Source organism: Microcaecilia unicolor, chromosome 4, assembly GCF_901765095.1.
Source record: "Microcaecilia unicolor chromosome 4, aMicUni1.1, whole genome shotgun sequence".
Taxonomy (NCBI): Eukaryota; Metazoa; Chordata; class Amphibia; order Gymnophiona; family Siphonopidae; genus Microcaecilia; species Microcaecilia unicolor.
In genome coordinates this window covers 358,819,488-358,842,563 of record NC_044034.1, presented here as the reverse complement: position 1 = coordinate 358,842,563, position 23,076 = coordinate 358,819,488, and the positions used below count along the sequence as shown (strand labels likewise).

Here is a 23,076-nt window from a genome sequence, read left to right as displayed (position 1 = left end):
GTCCCTTCAACTCTCGGTGGCCATTTTGAATCAGCACCGAGATCAGGAACTGGAAGGATGCATGCAGGGCAGCGCTCCGGGCAGGAAACAGGTGGAAGAGGTCACTAGACCACCAGGGCAGTAGTAAGTAAGGGGAGGGGAGGCTAGCAATCTGCCCGTTTGTCCAGATTTCTGGACAAACAGGCGGGCTGCCGTCCATAGACGGCCCGCCCACCAGCCTGCCCATTTGTCCAGAAATCTGGACAAACAGGCAGATTGGCAAAACCCACCCGGTTGCCCAAATCCGGACATATGGTAACCCTAAATACATGTGAGGTGCTGTCATTGTGAGTTTGAGGGGCACCAGGGGCAGGGAGGGAGCAATAGGGGGTGGGAGAGGGGAGTGGGGAACAGAGGGGCAGAGAGGAAATTTCATACCCACTCATTAAGCCCTCCCAAAACTTACTGCCTAGCTATGCCATTTTGTAGAGGTGTGCAAATTTGTTTTTAATTAATTAAGGAAACATTCAGTAGCTGAATTAATTGTGTGTTCAGTTAAAAAAAATATTAAATAAACATTTTTTCTAAATAGCAGCCTCCTTTCTGTGGGGTCGTTTTACTAAGGCATGCCGAAAAATGGCCTGCACTCGTGTAGGCACGTTTTGGATGCACACAGATCCATTTTTCAGCACGCCTGTAACAGGCCTTTTTGGGGGGGGGGGGCGCGAAAATGGACGTTCAGCAAAATAAAAATTGTCGCGCGTCCATTTTGGGTCTGAGACCTTACCACCACCCATTCACTTATGCTAAGGTCTCACACGTTGTAATCGTCCGCGTGCGTACAATGCCGATTACCGCCAGGTTGGCACCGCACGTCGGAAAATAAACAATATTTTCTGACGCATGTAAAAAATGGAATTATTGCCCAGGGTCCCCGGTAGTCGGGCGGTAGTTGAAAATTTATTCATGGTGGACGCATGTAAGCGCCTACATGGCTTAGTCAAAGGACCCCTATTTGAAGGCCAGGCCCAATGGCCCTGCTAGAAATGTAGATATTTCTATATGTCTCATAGGCAAGGCCATTTTTAATTCTTGGGTAAGAACATAAAAGTTAGGGAATGAATGTAACAAGATCCTATGCATAACAGGCCTGTACAGAATACTCGTATTCGATTCAATGCAGCCCCAAATACATTATTCGTATTCAGCTGACTAATGATTTAAATTTGAATACAAATAATCCAGGGCTCTATTTGTGCTAAATCCTACTGAAATAATCTCTGATTTCACATTGCTTCTTTTATCAATGCCCGTTATTCGTATTCGGCCAAATAATGTTTATCGTTATTCGTATTCAGCCGAATAGTAAACTATGCAATTCGGTACAGCTCTAACGTATAGCTCAATGCTGTGTTGGGTAGGGGTGTGAACTGCTTTTTGTTTTATTCTCTGTTGCGCTGTTGGTGGGGAGGGGTTTCGTTCCATTTGCTTTCATTTCTGTTTTAATGTACACTAAACCCACAGCCGACACTGCCCAATTAAAATGGTCCCACCCCAGCCCCCGACGGCCCTCTAGACTTCCCAAGCTCATATGAAATGACACGAATAAAATGATGGGCAGGAATGATCTCCAGTCGCTCCTACCCCACTTCTGCTCTATTTCAAAATGGCGCCAGCTGATCCAAGGCCCACCCCCCTTTTTTTTTTTTTACTTCTGTTACTACGGGTAGGCTGAGGAGTATGGAAATGCATCAGGAGGTGAGAGAAGGTGGAATTTTGAATCAGCCTGTGTGGATGGGGGAAAACCCAGAATTTAAAAAAAGGAACAAAATGTTTGTTTTGAAAGTGGCATGAAACAACCTAGGAAATGTATTCATGATATCATCTTCCCCTCAAACGATCGATCTTGCAGTGGAGTACCAAGGGGGGGAGGCGGTCCGCCCCGGGTGCACGCCGCTGGGGGGGGGGGTGCCGCACACCTGTCTGCTCCGCTCGTTCCATGCTCCCTCTGCCCCGGAACAGGTTATTTCCTGTTCCGGGGCAGAGGGAGCACGGAACGAGCGAAGCATTGTTGCCAGGGTTGCAGTCTTCCCGCAACACTGGCCGGGTTTTCTTTGAGCAGCTGCGGCAAAATTTCGGCGGCTGCAGGGTGCGGGTTTGGGCTCTTCTCCTGTGGCCGCTGTGTGCTTTTTTCCGGGGCTTCTATTGGTCCAATTTGGTCCAATAAAAGCTTTTCCGGGGCTTCTATTGGTCCGATAGAAGCTTTTGAGGGACGTGGTCGACATCAGGGGCGGGGGTGATGTCAAGGGGCGTGGCTGGTGACGTGGGAGGCGGGATTTGACAGGCTGGTTTTGGGCTGGTTTAGGGCTGATTTTGGGCGGGGAAAATTTTTCCCATCTTGCAACCTTGGAGCGAAGCCGACAGGCGCGTGGCACCCCCCCAGTAGGTAAAAATGTACCCGGGGGGTTGTCCTTTTGCTGGGGGGGGGGGGGGGGGTTTGCCCTGCACCCGGGGGGGGGGGGTGCATCGGCGATCCACCCGGGTGTCAGCCACCCTAGGAACGCCACTGCAATCTTGCAGATAATCAGTTTGCATCCCTACCTCATCAACAGACAACTTCATCAGTTGTAACAACGTTTTACTCTGTAAGCTACATTGAAACAATGCAAATTGGAAAATGTGGGATATAAATGCCTATATAAATAAATACATATTTCCTGTTGTTTCCTGTCTTAACTGTGAAATGGACACATGTATCTACCGTGTTTCCACGAAAAAAAGACATCCTCCGAAAATAAGACCTAGTAGCGATTTTGCTACATTTGTAAATATAAGGCCTACCCCCGAAAATAAGACCTAGCAAACTTTTTTTTTGCAGCAGGGCCGCCAAGAGCCGGACAAGACCGTCTCCCGCCCCCCCTCACCCGAGGTCACCCCCCCCACCTGAGGTTGCCGGGCCCGCCTTCCGTCGCTCCGGAACTAACCTTAAACTCCTTTCACCTTCGCAACGCAAGTTCCCAGCAGCAAGCAGCAGCAGGGCAGACCTCTCCTTCCTTCCATGCCCTGCCCTCGCCTGACGTTACGGTATGTCAGGCGAGGGCGGGGCATGGAAGGAAAGAGAGGTCTGCCCTGCTGCTGCTTGCTGCTGGGAACTTGCGTTGCTAAGGTGAAAGGAGTTTAAGGTTAGTTCCGGAGCGACAGAGGGTGGGTGGAGGGGGTCCCGGCGACCTCGGGTGGGGGGGGGCAACCACGATCCCAGAAAAATAAGACATCCCCCCCCAAAATAAGACCTAGCGCATTTTGGGGAGGATAAATTAATATAAGACAGTGTCTTATATTCGGGGAAACACGGTAAACTTGCTCAAGGTTGCAAAGGGAGAATGATCTTGTTATAGATTTCAGCAATATTTTCCTTTCTTTGTCCATTTTCTATTTCTCCAGGAAATTCACCAAGAACGAGTTGCCCTGGAAATGCAGCTGGAGCAGCTCCGGCCTGTCACCGTCCTATGACCTTTGTTCTAGTGCTGCGCCACAGCCTGGGACACCTTTGCCGAGAAGGAGTGTTGCACCCATATCGGCCTCCTTCCACTGTGCTGCTCAGAGCAGTGAGGTGCGCAAGACAAGGTATTCTTCAACCTCTCTGGTCCATATTCAGCAGAGGATGAGGAAGGCGAGATGCTGTCCGAGCTGCGAGATCTAATGTGGAGCAGACGGCCCGGTTCGAGTGCACGGGCGGGCCTAGTCATGGAATGCAGTTCACCACCGAAAACAATCTTATTTCAATAAAAAGTGTTGCTTTTTCAGGACTTGACTGGTCTCATGACCATCCAAACAGGGCCGAAGGTTTTTTTTGGATAGGCTGGTTCTAAAATTCTGATAAAGAAAAAAGTTTCCAAAACATAAGGCAGAGTAGAAGTAGCTGGTTTCCTGTTGAAGTTGGAATTGTACTATCATATTAGTGGTCAGCTGAGATCTTTCTGAGTAGATGCAGGTTTTTAACACAAGAATGTCCGCATCACATGATTACATGTTTTATACTGGGCTACAGCCAAGCAGCGTTCAAGGAGCCCCTTCTCACTCTCCAGGTTTTACCAAAACCTACGCCTCCAAAATCCTCTTCTTCTTACCTAGAAGCGTCAACTTTTCAAAATTATTCAGGATGCTAAGCCCAGTGAAAATAACCCCTCCCTGGACACATACAAGGAATTTTCTCAATAGGGGGGTGTTCAAGCACCCACAGAGCCCGGCTGTTATACTTATAGCCTTCTAGGAGAAATGTTATAACAATAATCGGATTTGAGAGCGATTGTTGTGGTGGTCCAGGTCGTGCCACGTCTGAGTAAGAGGAACTGATGTTTCAGCCATTGTGCTGTGGCTTTCTTCAGGCGAGCTGGCATTTCTGGACAAACAGGCAGGCTGGTGGGTGGGCCGTCTAGGACGGCCCGTTTGTCCAGAAATCCGGACAAAGGGGCAGATTGCTAGCCTCCCCTCCCCTTACTTACTACTGCCCTGGTGGTCTAGTGACCTCTTCCGCCTTCGGGGCAGGAAAGAGCCCCCTCTTTCCTGCCCGGAGCGCTGCCCTGCGTGCATCCTTCCTGTTGGTGATCCTCGGCGCCGATTCAAAATGGGAAGGCTTCAACTCTTGGCAGCATGCAGGACAGCGCTCCGGGCAGGACAGAGGGGGCTCTTTCCTGCCCTGAAGAGGTCGCTAGACCACCAGGGCAGTAGTAAGGTAAGGGGAGGGGGGCAATGTGGTATGTGACAGGGGGAAGGGAAAATGTGACATGGGCGTGTGGTGGGGCGGGGCATGTGTCCTCCTCTTTGGGGGACAAAATATGGTAACCCTACCTGACAGCAACTGCAAGGCTGATTGTTGCGGCTTTCGTTGGATTCTAGCTCTATTGCGTATGTGCCCTTTGGAACCGCAAGCGCTGTTTTAGCCCCTGACGCAGCCTCTAGTGTGGTGAAACGTGGCCACTTCTGGACATTGGTGGCCTCTTTTTTTGTTAGGGCAAATATGGTAACCCTACCTACCCACCCTGGAACACCTCAAATCCTGCCCCTTTTACAATTGGCCATATAAAGATTTGATGCATCCTGAATGCCATTGGCCAAAATGTCAGTTGCATTAGTGTTTTGTGTATCATCTTCCCCAAAACAACAATTGAATTTATGGAGGACTAGTGATCCAGTTAATATAAATATTAGTATTGGGCTGAAGGGTCCGTAAATCCTGGACTGATTTCAAAGTTCCCCTCTGCATTGCTGGGTAGGTCATGGAAAAGGTGATTCTACAACCTCGGCTTCTATATTTACATGCACGTTAATAATATACATGTAAAAGCTAGTAGGATGCCTATGTGCTATTCTTCAAACACCTGCTAAACTTACAAAGTGGGTATTTGCAAGGGGGTGCATAAAGGGGTGGAGCATGGGCAGGAAATAGGCGTGGCTCATGCTTACATGTTCTGTAACTTACAAAGTGGGTATTTGCAAGGGGGTGTATACAGGGGTGGAGCATGGGCAGGAAATAGGCGTGGCTCATGCTTACATGTTGTGTAACTTACAAAGTGGGTATTTGCAAGGGGGTGTATACAGGGGTGGAGCATGGGCAGGAAATAGGCGGGGCTCCTGCTTACATGTTCTGTAACTTACAAAGTGGGTATTTGCAAGGGGGTGCATACAGGGGTGGAGCATGGGCAGGAAATAGGCGTGGCTTATGCTTACATGTTCTGTAACTTACAAAGTGGGTATTTGCAAGGGGGTGTATACAGGGGTGGAGCATCGGCAGGAAATAGGCGTGGCTCATGCTTACATGTTGTGTAACTTACAAAGTGGGTATTTGCAAGGGGGTGTATACAGGGGTGGAGCATGGGCAGGAAATAGGCGGGGCTCCTGCTTACATGTTCTGTAACTTACAAAGTGGGTATTTGCAAGGGGGTGCATACAGGGGTGGAGCATGGGCAGGAAATAGGCGGGGCTCCTGCTTACATGTTCTGTAACTTACAAAGTGGGTATTTGCAAGGGGGTGCATAAAGGGGTGGAGCATGGGCAGGAAATAGGCGTGGCTCATGCTTACATGTTATGTAACTTACAAAGTGGGTATTTGCAAGGGGGTGTATACAGGGGTGGAGCATGGGCAGGAAATAGGCGGGGCTCCTGCTTACATGTGTAACTTACAGAGTGGGTATTTGTAAGGGGGCGTATACACAGGTGGAGCATGGGCAGAGCAGAGGTGGGGCTCCCACTTACACGTGTAACTTGCAGAACATGTGTCCCAACTGTATGGCTGGTATAACTGCAGGCATCTAATATTAGGTACACTGATATCTGGGTTACACTTTTATTCTATAACAGGTGTCTAGATTCTATTGTAACATCATGAGAATTTTAACCGCTGTTTTAAATTCTCTATGTTGTGCACAGTTCATTCAGGAGCCGATGCTCAAAAGTCGCCATTAAATACGGCAGCCGGGTTTGAATCTAGCAATTTCTAAACAGCAACCAATGGTCAAAGGGAATTGCATGCAAACGAGATGCACGGAAAATTTGCAAGCAGCTCGGTAGGGAAAGCACCTAGCACATGTGGAGAACAATCTCTCAGTAAGAGTCCATGTTCTGTGCACGCCCAGGAATCACTTTGTCCCACTGCTCCTTTCCCCTTCAGTGCTGAACTTAACGTGCTTTTCCGCAGCCTCCCCGATTTATTTTTACGGTTCTTACTTGCTTTCCCTCTGGCTGCCTCCCTGATTAATTTTGCCTGCCTACTTGGTAAGCTCCTCCTTGTTTAAACCCCTCCCAGCTGACATCATAGGGGCTTCCCCCCCTAATAGGCTGTCTGCATTTCTTTCTCCACCCCTCTAAGTTGCTTTCCTGCTCCTCCTGCTATTGAAAAATGCAAGCAGACTGCACACAATAAGAGACCTGCCATGAATTCTAGCACGTTAAAGGTAGGCGCTTCTTTCTCTGCATCACACTGAATGCTCATTATAATACTAATGAGCTTGTTGTAATGCATTTGCATAGTAAACCCCCCCCCCCAAAACCCCTTTGTGCATTAGCAGATATTGCAACCACGGTAAACTTTGTGCATTGACTCCTCAGACCATTAAGTTAGTGCTTCCATTGGTGGCCTACGGCAGCCCTGACAGCCAATAGGAAGGAAGAGGTTGCCTCCATTTTATTTCCAGCTCTCATCTCTAGGCCTCTAGCCCTAATTTGATAGACAGCTTCCTTGAAGCCAATCTTCAGTTGTGGTCTTTCTGTGAACCTGTTGGGAGTTTTTTTTTCCCTGTTCCTGCACCTGTCTGGAAGTCATGTGATCACACTAGAAGTTTCCAGAGAGGGTAGAAGCCTCTGGAATTTGAGGGAAAATAAGAGGGTTTATGATAATTTGGGGAAGGGTCTGGTGGCAGTAGTTACCTTCCCCCAATGTTTTATAAGTTCCCTCTTTGCCTGCCAAATTTGCCTTGGGTTCCATCTCCCGCCTTTGACTCATGCCAAGAGGGAGATCCCTCCTGTCCAGCCTGATGCAGAAATATCTGAATTGCAGAAATCAGCCGGTCATAGTCCCACCAGTTGGTACTAAAAGGCACTTGCTAAAGGAGTAAGGGACAAGTAACAGACTGGAAACCTGGGCCCAGATGCATCAACCATACGTAAAAAAATTACAAACGTTAAAGTCCGAACCGAATTTAAAAAAACGAACAATGCTCAAAAAAAACAAGTTGCACAAGTTCGGTGCGGATTTAAAAAGTACAATGTATCAATGATTCGTAATTCTGTTCGGTAATCGGCCCTTAAATCATGCGCAGAGCAGCCAAGCGTTATGCTGGCTGCTCTGCGCATGCCAGAACCGTCAGAACAACAACAACAAAACCCCCACAAACATGTGACTCCCCGCTCCCGACGCTGCTAAAATTTAACTTTTTATTTTCAGTTTTTAATTTAGTGAAGGGTGGAAGCGTGGAACAGCGGTGATCTGGGGGGGGGGGGCAAGGCCATCCATACAGGACGCTTCTGACGAGCGCCTTTGCCCCCTCCCGATCCTTTTTTAAGGTATGTTTATTTTTTTTAGTAATGCAGGGGAAAGCGGGGAGCCAGTGTTTGTGGTGTGTTTATTTTTTTTCTCACTTTTCATGTTTAAACATGCCAGCTTTGATTTTTCTGGTACAGGGGGCAGCGGGGAGATGACAGCTCAGGCCTTTACGACTGGTCTGACCACACGTTAAATATGTTGAGGAAAATGATTCGGTGTAATCGTCGGTATTGTTAGTGCATCCCGAATCGCCCACATTACAATGGTAGTTACTCCGTTTTCGCTAGCTGCTTGCTTCGTTGGAAAAAGGCCTTTAATGCATGCAACGGTTGGGAATTTCGTTCGTTAAAGGGTTGTTAGAGGGTTGTTAAGGTTTAGTGCATCTAGCCCCTGGTTGCTTGTTTAGTGGGAAGATATGGGGAACCTTCCCACCCCTGTGCAGCAGTGGCGTTCCTAGGGGGGCTGACACCCGGGGCGGATCACTGATGCCCCCCCCCCCCGGCGAAAGAACCCCCCCCCCCCCAGGTGCACGCCTGTCAGCTTCGTTCGTTTCCATGCTCCCTCTGCCCCGGAACAGGAAGTAACCTGTTCCGGGGCAGAGGGAGCACCCGGGGCGGACCGCACCCACCGCCCCCCCCCCCCTTGGTAAGCTACTGCTGTGCAGTCCAGGGAAGAAGGGCAGAGGGTTCATTTTGGATACCTGTAGTATCATCAAGGCAGCCTTTACTTCTAACCATAGCAGGCAGGAGGAGAAAAGATCTGTTTAACATCTGAAACAGCCTTGCTGCAGAGCCACAGTGTCTGTCACAGATACTAAATTGGCTGCAAGTGATTACTGACTAATTGACTTTTGATAACAGTTAACATCTGCTTAAGTGAAACAGCAAGCCAAGTATGCAAGCCAAGCCAAGCCCTCACCACACAGGTGAGTGGTTTGCAGTGGCGTTCCTTGGTCGGCTGCCACCCGGGGTGGATCGCCGCTGCACACCCCCTTTGGGTGCAGTGTTGTCCGCATCCCCACGGTGCAGCACAACACCCCCCCCCCCCCCCGGCTGCAGTGCCCCCCGGCGCCCCCCCCCCCCCCGTGCATTCTTCTTACCTGCTGGGGTTCTGGGAGCAGCCGCACAGCTGTTGGCTCTGCTGGTTCCCTGCTTCCTCTGCCCCGGAACAGGAAGTAACAGCAGAGGGAGCAGGGAACCAGCGGAGCCGACATGCTCCCTGCGGTGGACCGCCCCCACCGCCCTGCCCTCGGTACACCACTGGTGGTTTGAGTAATAAGGAGAAGCTGTTTATAATTGGAGGAGAGGAGAAATCTATTGTATATAGCTGAAGTGTTGGAAGCTGTATCCTCATCAATTGAAGAACAGTAAAAGTTCTGGTTTTCAGAAAAAAAGTACTGGTGTGGTCTCCATCATTGTCCGAAGTCTGGTGCAGAGTTTGCTCAGCCCGACAGGATATTCCTGAGTCCAGCCCTGGTCCCAACAAATCAGTTATTTATGTGCCCTCCATCCCACCAACCCAAGCAGTGACTAGGCAGTCACCTAGCTCACATCTGCCACCAGGGGCTTGCACCATTATGGAATAGGCACCTACCTAGGGTTACCGTATGTCCGGTTTTACCTGGACACGTCCTCTTTTTGAGGACATGTCCGGGCAACTAGGACCGTCGGCACTCAGCATTGCAAGGGGAACAGGATGCAGGGCAGGAAAGAGGGGGCTCTTCCCTGCCCCGAATAGGTCATTTGACCACCAGGCCAGTAGAGTGAGGGGAGGGGAGGACACCCTTAGGGGGGTGTGATGGGGGGTGGAAGGGACGGAGTGATATGGGGTGGGGGTGTGGGGGCAGGGCATGTGTCCTCTTTTGGGGGGGGGGGAACCAAATATGGTAACCCTACACCTACCACACGGCCTCAGGGTGCCTAAACAGAAGTACCCAGTTCTAGAATTGCCCCCTTTCTGGCCCTGTCCTTTTGGAACACAGTTGAAGAGAGTGTCTTTGTTGTTAAGTAGTAGCAGTACAGGACTTCCTGATGGCAAATGGCTGGCACTGGTGGCACCAGATCATGCCCACTGACCAGGCAAACTCCAAACACAGCTGTTTGCTTTCAAATACTTGCCTTCTACACAGTGGTGTACCTAGGTCGGCTGCCACCCGGGGCGGATCACCAATGTGCACCCCCCCCCCCCCCGGTGCAATGACCCCCCCCCAGCGCATCAACCCTCCCCCCCCCCCCCCCCCCCCCAGGTGCATTCTTGGCTGCTGGGAGTAGTCACGCGGCTCTCGGCTCCGCTGGCTCCCTCTGCCCCGGAACAGGAAGTAACCTGTTCCGGGGCAGAGGGAGCAGGGAAACAGCGGATCCGACAGGCGTGCAGCTACTCTCTGCACCCCTCCAGGGCCGTGCAGCCGGGGCGCATTGCCCCCTCCGCCCCACCCTTGCTACGCCGCTGCTTCTACATAATCTCTCCTCTGTCTAGAAAAGGTCTTGTTCAAACAAGCTAAATCTCATTTAGAGATTTCTATCAAACTCCTCGTACTGCTTATGAATTCTACATCTTTATAGCGTGCCATAATCTTTTACCCCACCGGCTGTATCAGCATTGCTGCACAGCTTTGTAAAAAAGGGGGGGGGGCAGGGTTAAACTCTAGGTTTCATTTGTGTTCAGTGCCCCTGACCTGTACCAGAAAGCCTCAGCTTTGTTTGGAAAACTCTTTTACCTATCTGTAGCATTCCCAAGTCTTGGTTTCCAACGTGAATGCATTTAGGTTCCATGTGAACGGTCAGCGAACTCTTTTCTGGGAATCCTTGTTGTGGCCAGAAAAAGGCAAACTGCTGGAAGCCAAAGGTCATCTGAGGAGCACACATTGTTTGGGTTTGGGAGGAGACTGACATGTTGGCTCTCAAGGTTGGTTGTCACAGCAGGAAGATAGAAGCATTGAAGAGCAACAGCTTGCAGGAGTTGGTGGCCAGAGGACACCACTGTCCCAACATCTTGAATGTCTTCCAACACAGATAATGAACAGTGCTAGATGCTTTTTTTGGTATTTGTCTCTTTCCGTGAGGTGTCTTCTAAAGCTCCGTCATTAGCCATCAAGACTGCAAGAAAATTCAAAGGGATCAAGCATTATGGGATACAAGATGAAAGTGTGACCATATCTTCACCTGTGCCAGAGCTGGTGGTTGGGAGGCAGGGCTGGTGGTTGGGAGGTGAGGATAGTGCTGGGCAGACTTATACGGTCTGTGCCAGAGCCGGTGGTTGGGAGGCGGAGCTGGTGGTTGGGAGGCGGGGATAGTGCTGGGCAGACTTATACGGTCTGTGCTAGAGCTAGTGGTGGGAGGCGGGGATAGTGCTGGGCAGACTTATACGGTCTGTGCCAGAGCCGGTGGTGGGAGGCGGGGCTGGTGGTTGGGAGGCGGGGATAGTGCTGGGCAGACTTATACAGTCTGTGCCAGAGCCGGTGGTGGGAGGCAGGGATAGTGCTGGGCAGACTTATACGGTCTGTGCCAGAGCCGGTGGTGGGAGGCGGGGATAGTACTGGGCAGACTTATACGGTCTGTGCCAGAGCTGGTGGTGGGAGGCAGGGATAGTGCTGGGCAGACTTATACGGTCTGTGCCAGAGCAGGTGGTGGGAGGCGGGGCTGGTGGTTGGGAGGCGGGGATAGTGCTGGGCAGACTTATACGGTCTGCGCCAGAGCAGGTGGTGGGAGGCGGGGCTGGTGGTTGGGAGGCGGGGATAGTGCTGGGCAGACTTATACGGTCTGCGCCAGAGCCGGTGGTGGGAGGCAGGGATAGTGCTGGGCAGACTTATAGGGTATGTGCCAGAGCCGGTGGTGGGAGGCGGGGATAGTGCTGGGCAGACATACCGTCTGTGCCAGAGCCGGTGGTGGGAGGCAGGGATAGTGCTGGGCAGACTTATAGGGTCTGTGCCAGAGCTGGTGGTGGGAGGTGGGACTGGTGGTTGGGAGGCGGGGATTGTTGGATTATTTGTAGTAAATAATTAGCAGATTTTAGTACACACAGCTTCAGCTTTAGAAATGTTAATTTCTTTCTTCATCTCTCTCTCATTCACCCCTGAATAATTCACTGCTGAGTCACTTTAAAGTTGAAGTAACAAAACATCTGTTTACTCACAGTTTGTAGTTAGATTATAATCAGACAGGCTTATATATACATATTACTATACATTTGTATTATCAGCTCCTTCCATGTGCTTAGATGGTAATGGATGCTCACACCACCATAGATCCTCTCAGGTTAGGAGAGATCATGAGCTCCATGTGCTCCATGTGCTGCATCTGCTGTGTCTAACCCCCACAGGAAGTTGCATAGCTGTGTGACCTCTCTAAGTAATTCACATCAGAGGTCACAGAGTAATCACAGAGAAATAATAGGTGACAGGCAATGCATGCAAAATACAATTACATTCCAACAAACCCCTTCTCATGCATAACTGTCATGCAATTATTTATTCATACAAAGTCCAAGCTTTATACGCAGATTCACAAAATGTTCTCTGGGTAACGGTTTGGTCATGATGTCAGCTGTCATCTCACTGGTGTGACAATAGTGTAGACTGATGACCCCTTCTTTCGCCAACTCTCGCACGTTGTGGTATTTCGTTGCGATGTGCTTGGTGCGTGACTGAACCTTGTCATTCTGTGACAGTCGGATGCAGCTCTGATTATCTTCCATTAACTGGATTGGTCTCTTTTCAGCTATTCCGAAATCCAGCAAAAGTTTTTCAATCCACATCAGTTCTCTGCACGCTTCCGATACGGCCACATATTCAGCTTCTGTAGAAGACAAACTCACAATACTTTGTTTATGACTGGCCCATGAAATTTGTACATTTCCATACATAAACACATATCCACTTGTGGATTTATAATCAGAATGATCCCCTGCCCAATCTGAATCACAGTAACATATTAGTTTTGGATTACTATTGGCTGAAATCTTTAATTTACAATCAATGGTACCCTTTAAATACCTTACCATCCTTTTAACTGCAGTCCAATCTGATTTGGTAGGTGAGCTGACCCTTCTGCTCAAAATTCCTACTGCATTTGCTATATCAGCCCTGTATGTGGTAGCTAGATATAAAAGCTTACCTATGGCTGATCTATATTGGATGTTATCTGGTAAAGGTTCTCTTACTGTTTCATCCTTCAGAAAATCAGTGATCATGGGAGTGCTTACAACTTGGGCATCTTGCATACCTAAACTTTCAATAAGCTCATTTATTTTCTGCTTCTGGCTTAGAAGATAAGAACCATCATTTTGTTTCTCAATTTCTATACCAAGATAGTATGACACATTACCCAGTTCTTTTATCTCAACATTGAGGTTTAAACACTTTACAATGTCCTTGTACTCTTGCTCACTTTTGCTTGCAATGAGCAGATCATCAACAAAAGCTAAAATGTATGCATATTGTCCATTTGTGCACCTAGTGTACAAACATTTATCTGCTTCACCTTGCTTAAATCCTAAATTTGTCAATATTTCATGCAATTTTTCATTCCAACATTTTGCACTTTGCTTTAATCCATAAAGACCTTTGTTTAATTTACACACTAGCTGTCTTTGTTTTGTATTTATGAAACCTGTTGGTTGTTCCATGTACAAGTCTTCAGTTATATCTCCGTGAAGAAACGCTGTTTTCACATCAATGTGGTTGACTTGCATGCCTTTTGAGACTGCAATGCTCAGAAGTGTTCTTATTGTCGTGTGTTTCACTACAGGTGCAAACACTTCATCAAAATCTTCTCCATATTTTTGAAGATATCCCTTTGCCACTAATCTGGCTTTATACCTTTCCACTTTTCCTTGTGCATTCCTTTTTAACTTGAATACCCATTTGCATCCTATAGCTTTCTTGCCAGGAGGTAATTTTGTAAGAATCCAAGTATTATTTTTATCCAATGCATCAATTTCTTCTTGTGCAGCTTTATGCCATTCAGCAGCTTCTTCTGCTGGCATTTTCTCAATCTCATCCCATGTTAAGGGCTCTTGAGCTTCTGCTGACTTTGTTAAGTAAGACAGTCTTGGGGGTGGAACACCTTTGTTTTCCCTGGATGAGCGTCTGACAACAGGTTGGTCTGACCTTTCCGCATCCTCTAAATCTGAGAGTCCTTCTCCAATTGATTCCCCTTCTCCAACTGTACTGTCTTCTTCAATGATCCTTTCTGTGTCTGCTTCCTCTGTCTGTTCCTCGTTAGATACAGATGAGTTGCTTTCAGACATCTGCCTTGGTATGGCATTTATATACACTGGCATGTCTATTATGGTTCTAGTTTCATATTCTGGATGATAAGGCTCATCTGGGATAATCCAGCCTTTATCAACCCTTTTGTTTTCATCAAAATATGTAACATGTCTTATGCCAACAATGCCAGTTTTCAGATTCAAAATTCTATATCCTTTGTGTCCTGGAGCATAGCCAACTAAAATGCCCCTTTCTGTTGTGGAATCCAGCTTATGCCTTCTTTGCTTTGGTATATGAGCATATGCTGTACTTCCAAATGTTCTTATGTGTGACAGGTTTGGCTTCCTACCATGCCATGTCTCATGTGGTGTGCGCTGAGCGCCTTTAGTTGGCATTCTGTTTTGTAGGTACACTGCTGTGAGAATGGCTTCCCCCCATAGTCTTTTAGGGAGATTGCTATCTGACAGCATACATCTGGTCATTTCCACAAGTGACCTAAATTTTCTCTCTGCAACAGAATTTTGTTCTGGTGTATAAGCTACTGTTGTGATATGTTGAATGCCTTCTTGTTCTAGAAATGTGCACATGCTTTGTGAAGTGAACTCACCACCATTGTCGGTCTGAAGAACCTTTGGTTTTCTTTCAAATTTATTGCTCACCATGGCTACGTATTTCTTCAGCATGTCTGTGACTTGACTTTTCTCTTTCAGCAAATAGGCCACACAATATCTAGAGAAATCATCCAAGAATATTAGCACAAATCTGTTATTTCCCAATGATGGGATATTAAACGGTCCACATAAGTCACTGTGTATTAAGTCCAGCACTTTATTACTCCTATTTCCTGTGTATGCAGGAAATGAGGGTCTCACACCTTTTTGAGTAACACAGTCTATGCATTTCTCCATTTTACCAGCATCTGCACTTATCTGAATGCCGGTGGCCAGTTGCTTACTGTAAAGATCCTGGATCACCTTAGAATCACGATGTCCCAGGCGGCGGTGCCAGATTTCCAGACTACATTTACCATCATTCTTCCTTACTTGCGCCATATGTGAGGCTTCACCTGAAATGCTCAGTTTATAAACATCATTATGCATAAAAGCTTCAGCATACACTTCATCATTTTTAGAGATTGTGCACTTACTGTTTTCAAAATGAATCACAAATCCCTTCTTATCTAATGTAGATACACTAAGCATATTGCAAACTGCTTGGGGAATATACAAGACATCACTTACAGGAATTTCTTTAACTTCATTAGACACTTTGCATTTTAAGAATCCAATACCTTTGGCTTGGATCTTAGCAGTCCCTGCGTTTGCAGTTTTAAGAATACCTTCCTCTGGACACATTTCCTGAAAGAAATTCTTACAATTGGTTAAATGGCATGTGCTCCCTGAATCCAAAATCCAAGTACTTTCATTTGAATTATTATTTACCATAGTCAAAGATTTTTCTGCCATTAGAAAGCCCTTGTGTTTATCTTTGTCCTTCATACATTTCCTGGTTTGAAAATTCTTTAGTTCCATTGGCTTAGGTGAGCTAGAGGGAGTGTTTTGTGTTTCCTTACACCATTTAGATACATGTCCCTCCTTTCCACATGAGTAGCAAATCAGCTTGCCCTTGGGTGGAGTTTTCCCATAGCTCCGCCTTCCTCTGTTCTTTGCCAAGAAATTTGTTTCATTTCTCTCTGACTTGCTTTGAGAACACATCTCCTCAGAATCATTTATTATGCATTCCTGCCTTAGTTTTGATGTTGCCTGTTCAAAGATTGCCCTTCAATGGCCTCATTTACAGACCTAAAAACATCAAACTTCTTTGATAGTGAGGTAAAAAGAAATGCTCTTTTCAATGCATCACACATGGGAATTCCAGAAAGTTCTAGCTTTTGAAATGAAGACATAAGATGCATAATGTGATCATTACATTTACTTTTATCCCTTAATTTGGTTTCATTCAACTCTGCTAACCAAATTGGTTGCTGCTTTGCATATGTAGTTGCATACATAGTTCTCAGTTTATATAAAATGTCCTTTGGTGTATCTTTTCCCTCCACTAATATGGCTTGTTTCTCTGAGAGAGCTTCCAAAAGCATGCACTTCACATAATAGTTTGCATTGTCCCATTCAGCCATATTTTCAGCTGTTCTGTCTTGATCTAAGCATATATTTAATCTTTTTGCTCGAAGGAGACATATGAATCTTAATTCCCACTGCCGATAATTAAACTCAGTTAATTTAGGCACCTTGAGAGAGTAGAACAATGGTGAATTTCTTCCCTCAGCCATTTTCTTAGCCTTCTGTCTGCTGTGTGGGGGGAGAGAGAGACAGACTGAATCTTTCCTTTAAAACTTAAGAGAAAAATGTGGCCTTTTTTTTCTGCCTGGTAATATTTCTCTTCTTTTCAATTCCTGGACCCTGGGCCCATAACCCTTTTGTTGGATTATTTGTAGTAAATAATTAGCAGATTTTAGTACACACAGCTTCAGCTTTAGAAATGTTAATTTCTTTCTTCATCTCTCTCTCATTCACCCCTGAATAATTCACTGCTGAGTCACTTTAAAGTTGAAGTAACAAAACATCTGTTTACTCACAGTTTGTAGTTAGATTATAATCAGACAGGCTTATATATACATATTACTATACATTTGTATTATCAGCTCCTTCCATGTGCTTAGATGGTAATGGATGCTCACACCACCATAGATCCTCTCAGGTTAGGAGAGATCATGAGCTCCATGTGCTCCATGTGCTGCATCTGCTGTGTCTAACCCCCACAGGAAGTTGCATAGCTGTGTGACCTCTCTAAGTAATTCACATCAGAGGTCACAGAGTAATCACAGAGAAATAATAGGTGACAGGCAATGCATGCAAAATACAATTACATTCCAACAGGGATAGTGCTGGGCAGACTTATACAGTCTGTGCCAGAGCCGGTGGTGGGAGGCAGGACTGGTGGTTGGGAGGCGGGGATAGTGCTGGGCAGACTTATATGGTCTGTGCCAGAGCCGGTGGTGGGAGGCGGGACTGGTGGTTGGGAGGCGGGGATAGTGCTGGGCAGACTTATACGGTCTGTGCCAGAGCCGGTGGTGGGAGGCGGGACTGGTGGTTGGGAGGCGGGGATAGTGCTGGGCAGACTTATACGGTCTGTGCCAGAGCCGGTGGTGGGAGGCGGGGCTGGTGGATGGGAGGCGGGGATAGGGCTCGGCATACGGTCTGTGCCAGAGCCGGTGGTGGGAAGCGGGACTGGTGGTTGGAAGGCGGGGATAGTGCTGGACAGACTTGTACGGTCTGTGCCAGAGCCAGGGTTGGGAGGCAGGGCTGGGGAGGTGAGGATAGTGCTGGGCAGACTTATACGGTCTGTGCCCTGAAGAGCACAGGTACAAATCAAAGTAGGGTATACACAAAAAGTAGCACATATGAGTTATCTTGTTGGGCAGACTGGATGAACCGTGCAGGTCTTTTTCTGCCGTCATCTACTATGCTACTATGTATTATATGGTGGTCTACTTTGCTTCTATCTCACCAGCTTCCACTCCCCCACCCCTATTTTTATATTCTTCCCCTTTTGCTGCCGCTATATCTGCTCCAGAACACAAGCCTGAGGCCTTGGGTGACCTGTTACCAATGCAAGGCCAGTGTTGTGTAATAAAAGTTGTATATGGCTCACATGTGATAATAAAGACAGCAAAAAAGGAGGGAAAAAAAGTCCTCAGGAAGCAAACAACAAGCAATGAGTGAGGAAAAAAGGAAATCCCAGGAAAATGTTTGTTAAAAAGTCCATTGTATTTATTAAAATTCAACACACAGGCAGTTCAGCTGGAGGCATGACCGGACACGGGAACGTGTTTCCGCAACACTGCCTGTGCCAGGAGCCCAATCCTCTACAACGCTGGCTCTTCTCATTTTAAAAGAAACTGAAGAATGTAATAAAAATGAGGCCCTGGCCATGGAGCGTAAAAACCGCGATCTCCTCTGCAGCCATAATGCAAAAGACAAGAGCAGCTGTATCTCTGCCAGAGCATGAGCTTGAGGCCTTGGGTAACCAGGCTGTTACCAGTGCAAGGCCAATGCAGCTTGATGTGTTGTGTAACACAAGTTGTATATGGCTCGCACGTGACGATAACCTTGTAAGAAATGCCACTGTGTTGCACGGACCTGAACGCAACATTCTGCAAGCAAATCTAGCAGCAGACTTCAGGGTTTGTATAAGTTGCCAGTTGTGATGTGGGGTGCTGAATTAAAGCAAGGTTACAAACAAGCACGTACTCAAGAGTCAAAGATATCAGGTGGCTCATCCATCTTGTAGGCTCAGCCTAGAGCAGGGGTGTCCACCTGTAATCCTGGAGAGCTGCAAACCACTCTGGTTTTCCGGAGATCCCTAATGAGATACACGAGATATATTTTCATGCACTGTTTTACTGTATGCAAATATATATCTCATGCATATTCTTTCCAAAATATATTTATAAGTAACTATACAACCCTTTACTTATAACATTACAAACTCTTTATTCATATATCAAAACCTACATAAAAACATTCATTTGTTATACCTATACTTAGGAATTAATCCTCTTCTTCCTAATTGTACACTAAAAAACTGTACTGAAGGGGGAAATATACTGCTTAAGATACAAAACCACTTTACTTCATATTAATTATCCTTCTTTTAGAAGCAGTGTTTTCTCAAATACACCTTTAAAAAAAGGCAAAGCCATTTATCTTGCAATTAAATGGTCCCATATGTATTCATACTCTATGTCACGGTTCCACCATGCGCTGTCTATGTTAATCCTAAACAATATTCTCTCCCAAAGGACAGATATAAATAAGTACATAAGTAATGCCATACTGGGAAAAGACCAAGGGTCCATCGAGCCCAGCATCCTGTCCACGACAGCGGCCAATCCAGGCCAAGGGCACCTGGCGAGCTTCCCAAACGTACAAACATTCTATACATGTTATTCCTGGAATTGTGGATTTTTCCCAAGTCCATTTAGTAACGGTTTATGGACTTGTCCTTTAGGAAACCGTCCAAACCCCTTTTTAAACTCTGCCAAGCTAACCGCCTTCACCACGTTCTCCGGCAACGAATTCCAGAGTTTAATTATGCGTTGGGTGAAGAAAGCTTTCTCCGATTTGTTTTAAATTTACTACACTGTAGTTTCATTGCATGCCCCCTAGCCCTAGTATTTTTGGAAAGCATGAACAGCTTTTTTGAATGATATTCAGCTAGAGTGTGTAGTATTAGATTACCTTTGTGAGCTCTAGCACAAACTGCAGGTTGTTTGTTCGTTGAACCCCACTAACTACCCTTCTCCTTTGAGAATACTGACCATTTAACCCTACTCTCTGTTTTCTATCTTTTAACCAGTTTTTAATCCACAATAGAACACTACCTCCTATCCCATGACTCTCCAATTTCCTCTTGTGTCTTTCTGAAAATCCAGATACACAATATCAACTGGCTCCCCTTTATCCACATGTTTGTTCACCCCTTCAAAGAAATGTAGTAGATTGGTGAGGCAAGATTTCCCTTCACTAAATCCATGTTGACTTTGTCTCATTAATCCATGCTTATGTATATGCTCTGTAATTTTGTTCTTAATAATAGTCTCTACCATTTTGCCCGGCACCAACGTCAGACTCACCGGTCTATAATTTCCTGGATTTCCTCTGGAACCTTTTTAAAAAATCGGCATTACATTGGCCACCCTCCAATCTTCCGGTACCACGCTCGATTTTAAGGATAAAATACATATTACTAACAATAGCTCCGCAAGCTCATTTTTCAGTTCTATCAGTACTCTGGAATGAATACCATCCAGTCCAGGAGATTTGCTACTCTTCAGTTTTTAGAACTGCCCCATTACATCCTCCAGGTTCAAAGAGAATTCATTAAGTTTCTCCAACTCGTCAGCTTCGAATACCATTTCTGTCACCGGTATCCCACCCAAATCTTCCTCGGTGAAGACTGAAGCAAAGAATTAATTTAATCTCTCCGCTACGGCTTTGTCTTCCCTGATCGCCCCTTTTACTCCTCGGTCATCTAGCGGTCCAACTGATTCTTTTGCTGGCTTCCTGTTTTTAATATACCTAAAAAACTTTTTACTTTGTGTTTTTGTCTCCAACTGGGATTAGGTTTTCAGTCTCATCTCCTGCATCTATGGTCAAGGCATAGCATGCTGAGAAGGCAGCATTTGCAGCTTGCTGGAGGGAGTCTCTGCTGTTGTACAGTAGTGCCACCTATAGGCTGGCTCAAAGAATGCACGTGTATTGGTTTTGCAGAGGTCAAATCAGTAGTACTTCAAGCCCAGCAGCCTGTCTTCCACAGTGGTCGATCTGGGCCTCTTGGAACTATGTTGCAGTCCATGACTCAACTGTAGGGTTATTGATGTGATGTCTGGATTGGAACAAAAAAAATGGGGGGTGGAGGGGACTCCCAAGCATTTGCAGATGAAAGCTTTTGGTGCCTTTGCTAACTAGGGCAAGTGCTGATGGAGGTCAAAATCTAGAGGACCAAAAGGAAGGGTGCAACTAGGCTAAAGAGACACCAGTGCCCCTCAGAATAGCCTGGTGAAGTGGTTCTCAACCTAGTCCTCAAAACACGCCTAGCCAGTCAGGTTTTCAGGATATCTACAATGAATATGCATAAGATAGATTTTTATTTATTTTTGTTACATTTGTACCCCATGCTTTCCCACTCATGGCAGGCTCAATGCAGCAGGCAATGGAGAGTTAAGTGACTTGCCCAGAGTCACAAGGAGCTGCCTGTGCCGGGAATTGAACTCAGTTCCTTAGCTCCCCAGGACCAAAGTCCACCACCCTAACCACTAGGCCACTCCTCCTCAGGGTGCAAGTCTCTCTCATGCATATTCATTGAAGATATCCTGAAAACCTGACTTGCTAGGTGTGCCCCGAGGACTGGCTTGTGAACCACTGGCCTAGTGGGTAAAACAACAAAGCAGTGGGTAAAAAAACCAGGAGTCCCAGAGTGAAGATGAACCGAACTTTATTAATCAGTACTGATTAATAAAGTTTGGTTCATCTTCACTCTGGGACTCCTGGTTTTTTTACCCACTGCTTTGTTGCATTGTGACTATCCGTGGGACATCGTTGAGTTCTCCACGGCTGTGGATTCTCTGCTAGTGGGTAAAACAGTCATCTGCAAACAGGGAAGCTGGAGTTTCCATGCCACTGCTGCTCCCTGTGAGCTTGGGCAACTCACTTAACCCTCCATTGCCTCAGGTACAAACTTAGGGGCACTTTTGCTAAGCTGCAGTAAAACCTGCGTGACCTGCACTGTAGCTAGCACGTGGGTTTCCCACATGCTGAGGCCACTTTTAGCGTGGCTGTAAAATGGCCGCATTTTCCATTTTCTCAATGAATAGCCACATGCTAATTTCCCAATTAGCGTGTGAGCACTTACCGACACCTATTTTCCCTAACCATGCACTAATCAGTTATTTTTTTTTAGCGGGTGAGAAGCATGTGCAAACCCTAAAACCAGCACAGGATGCCTGAGTTGCCCCACAGCAGTGGATTTTGACTTGCGGTAAGCATAGGGTTACCATATGTCCGGATTTACCCGGACATGTCCGGGCAACCGGGCGGGTTTTGTCAATCCGCCCATTTGTCCAGAAATCCGGATAAACAGGCAGATTGCTAGCCTCCCCTCCCCTTAGTTACTACTGCCCTGGTGCTCTAGTGACCTCGTCCACCTTCGGGGCAGGAAAGAGCCCCCTCTTTCCTGCCCGGAGCGCTGCCTCCCCTGTCTATCATCCTTCTCGGTCTGGCTGGGGATTCAAAATGGCCAACGAGAGTTGAAGTGACCTTGCGAGACTTCAACTCTCGGTGGCCATTTTGAATCTGTGCCCAGACTAGGGTTACCATTTTGTGTCCTCTGAAAAAGAGGACACATGTCACGCCCCCTACCCCGCCCCCGCCACGCCTCATACCCCGCCCCCGCCATGCCCCCTTCGGGTCCTCGTTCCGCCCCTCTATTCCCCGCCCCCCGTCACATGGTTCCCCCCCTCACTTACTATCTAGCCCTGGTGGTCTAGTAGGGTCTTCTCTTCGGGGCAGGAAAGAGCCCCCTCTTTCCTGCCCGGAGCGCTGCCTGTCCTTGCCTGCTGCATCCTCCTCGGTCTGGCTGGAGATTCAAAATGGCCACCGAGAGTTGAAGTGGCCTCGCGAGAGTTCAACTCTCGGCGGCCATTTTGAATCCCCAGCCAGACCGAGGAGGATGATAGACAGGGGAGGCAGCGCTCCAGGCAGGAAAGAGGGGGCTCTTTCCTGCCTCGAAGACGTCACTAGACCACCAGGGAACATGGTAAGGAAGGGGAGGGGACGGGAGTAGGGTTACCACGGCGCCGATCGCCCGCCCACACGCACGCGCCTGCCCGCACCCGCGCCGACGTTTGTCCAGAAATCCGGACAAACGTGGGTGCAGGCAAAATCCGCTGGACGCCCCGGACATGCCCTCAAAAAGAGGACATGTCCGGGGAAATCCGGACGAATGGTAACCCTAGCCCAGACCAGCAACAGGAAGAATGCATGCAGGGCAGCGCTCCGGGCAGGAAAGAGGGGGCTCTTTCCTGCCCCAAAGAGGTCACTAGACCACCAGGGCAGTAGTAAGGTAAGGGGAGGGGGGTGACGGGGTGTGTGACGGGGGGAGGGGAAAATGTGACGGGGGGGGGCGAGGGCGTGAAAGGGGCGGGGTGGGGCATGAAAGGGAGCGGGGCATGTGTCCTCCTTTTTGGGGGACAAAAATATGGTAACCCTAGGTAAGGACACGTTAGTGCTTACTGTAGCCTAGTAAAAGGGCCCCTTAGATTGTAACCCCC

The 23,076-nt window shown here is 47.4% G+C and overlaps 1 protein-coding gene across 2 annotated transcripts in view; it reads left to right on the top strand.

The window, feature by feature from the left end:
• Positions 1–3,665, top strand: part of REPS2 (RALBP1 associated Eps domain containing 2) — a 198,940-nt gene extending 195,275 nt beyond the window's left edge. For both annotated transcript variants that reach the window (XM_030202300.1, XM_030202299.1), the window contains exon 20: positions 3,421–3,665. In XM_030202300.1, the coding sequence (XP_030058160.1) occupies positions 3,421–3,489 (69 nt within the window). In that variant the 3' untranslated portion in view covers positions 3,490–3,665. The remainder of the gene's footprint in view (positions 1–3,420) is intronic.
• The last annotated feature ends 19,411 nt before the right edge of the window (positions 3,666–23,076 follow it).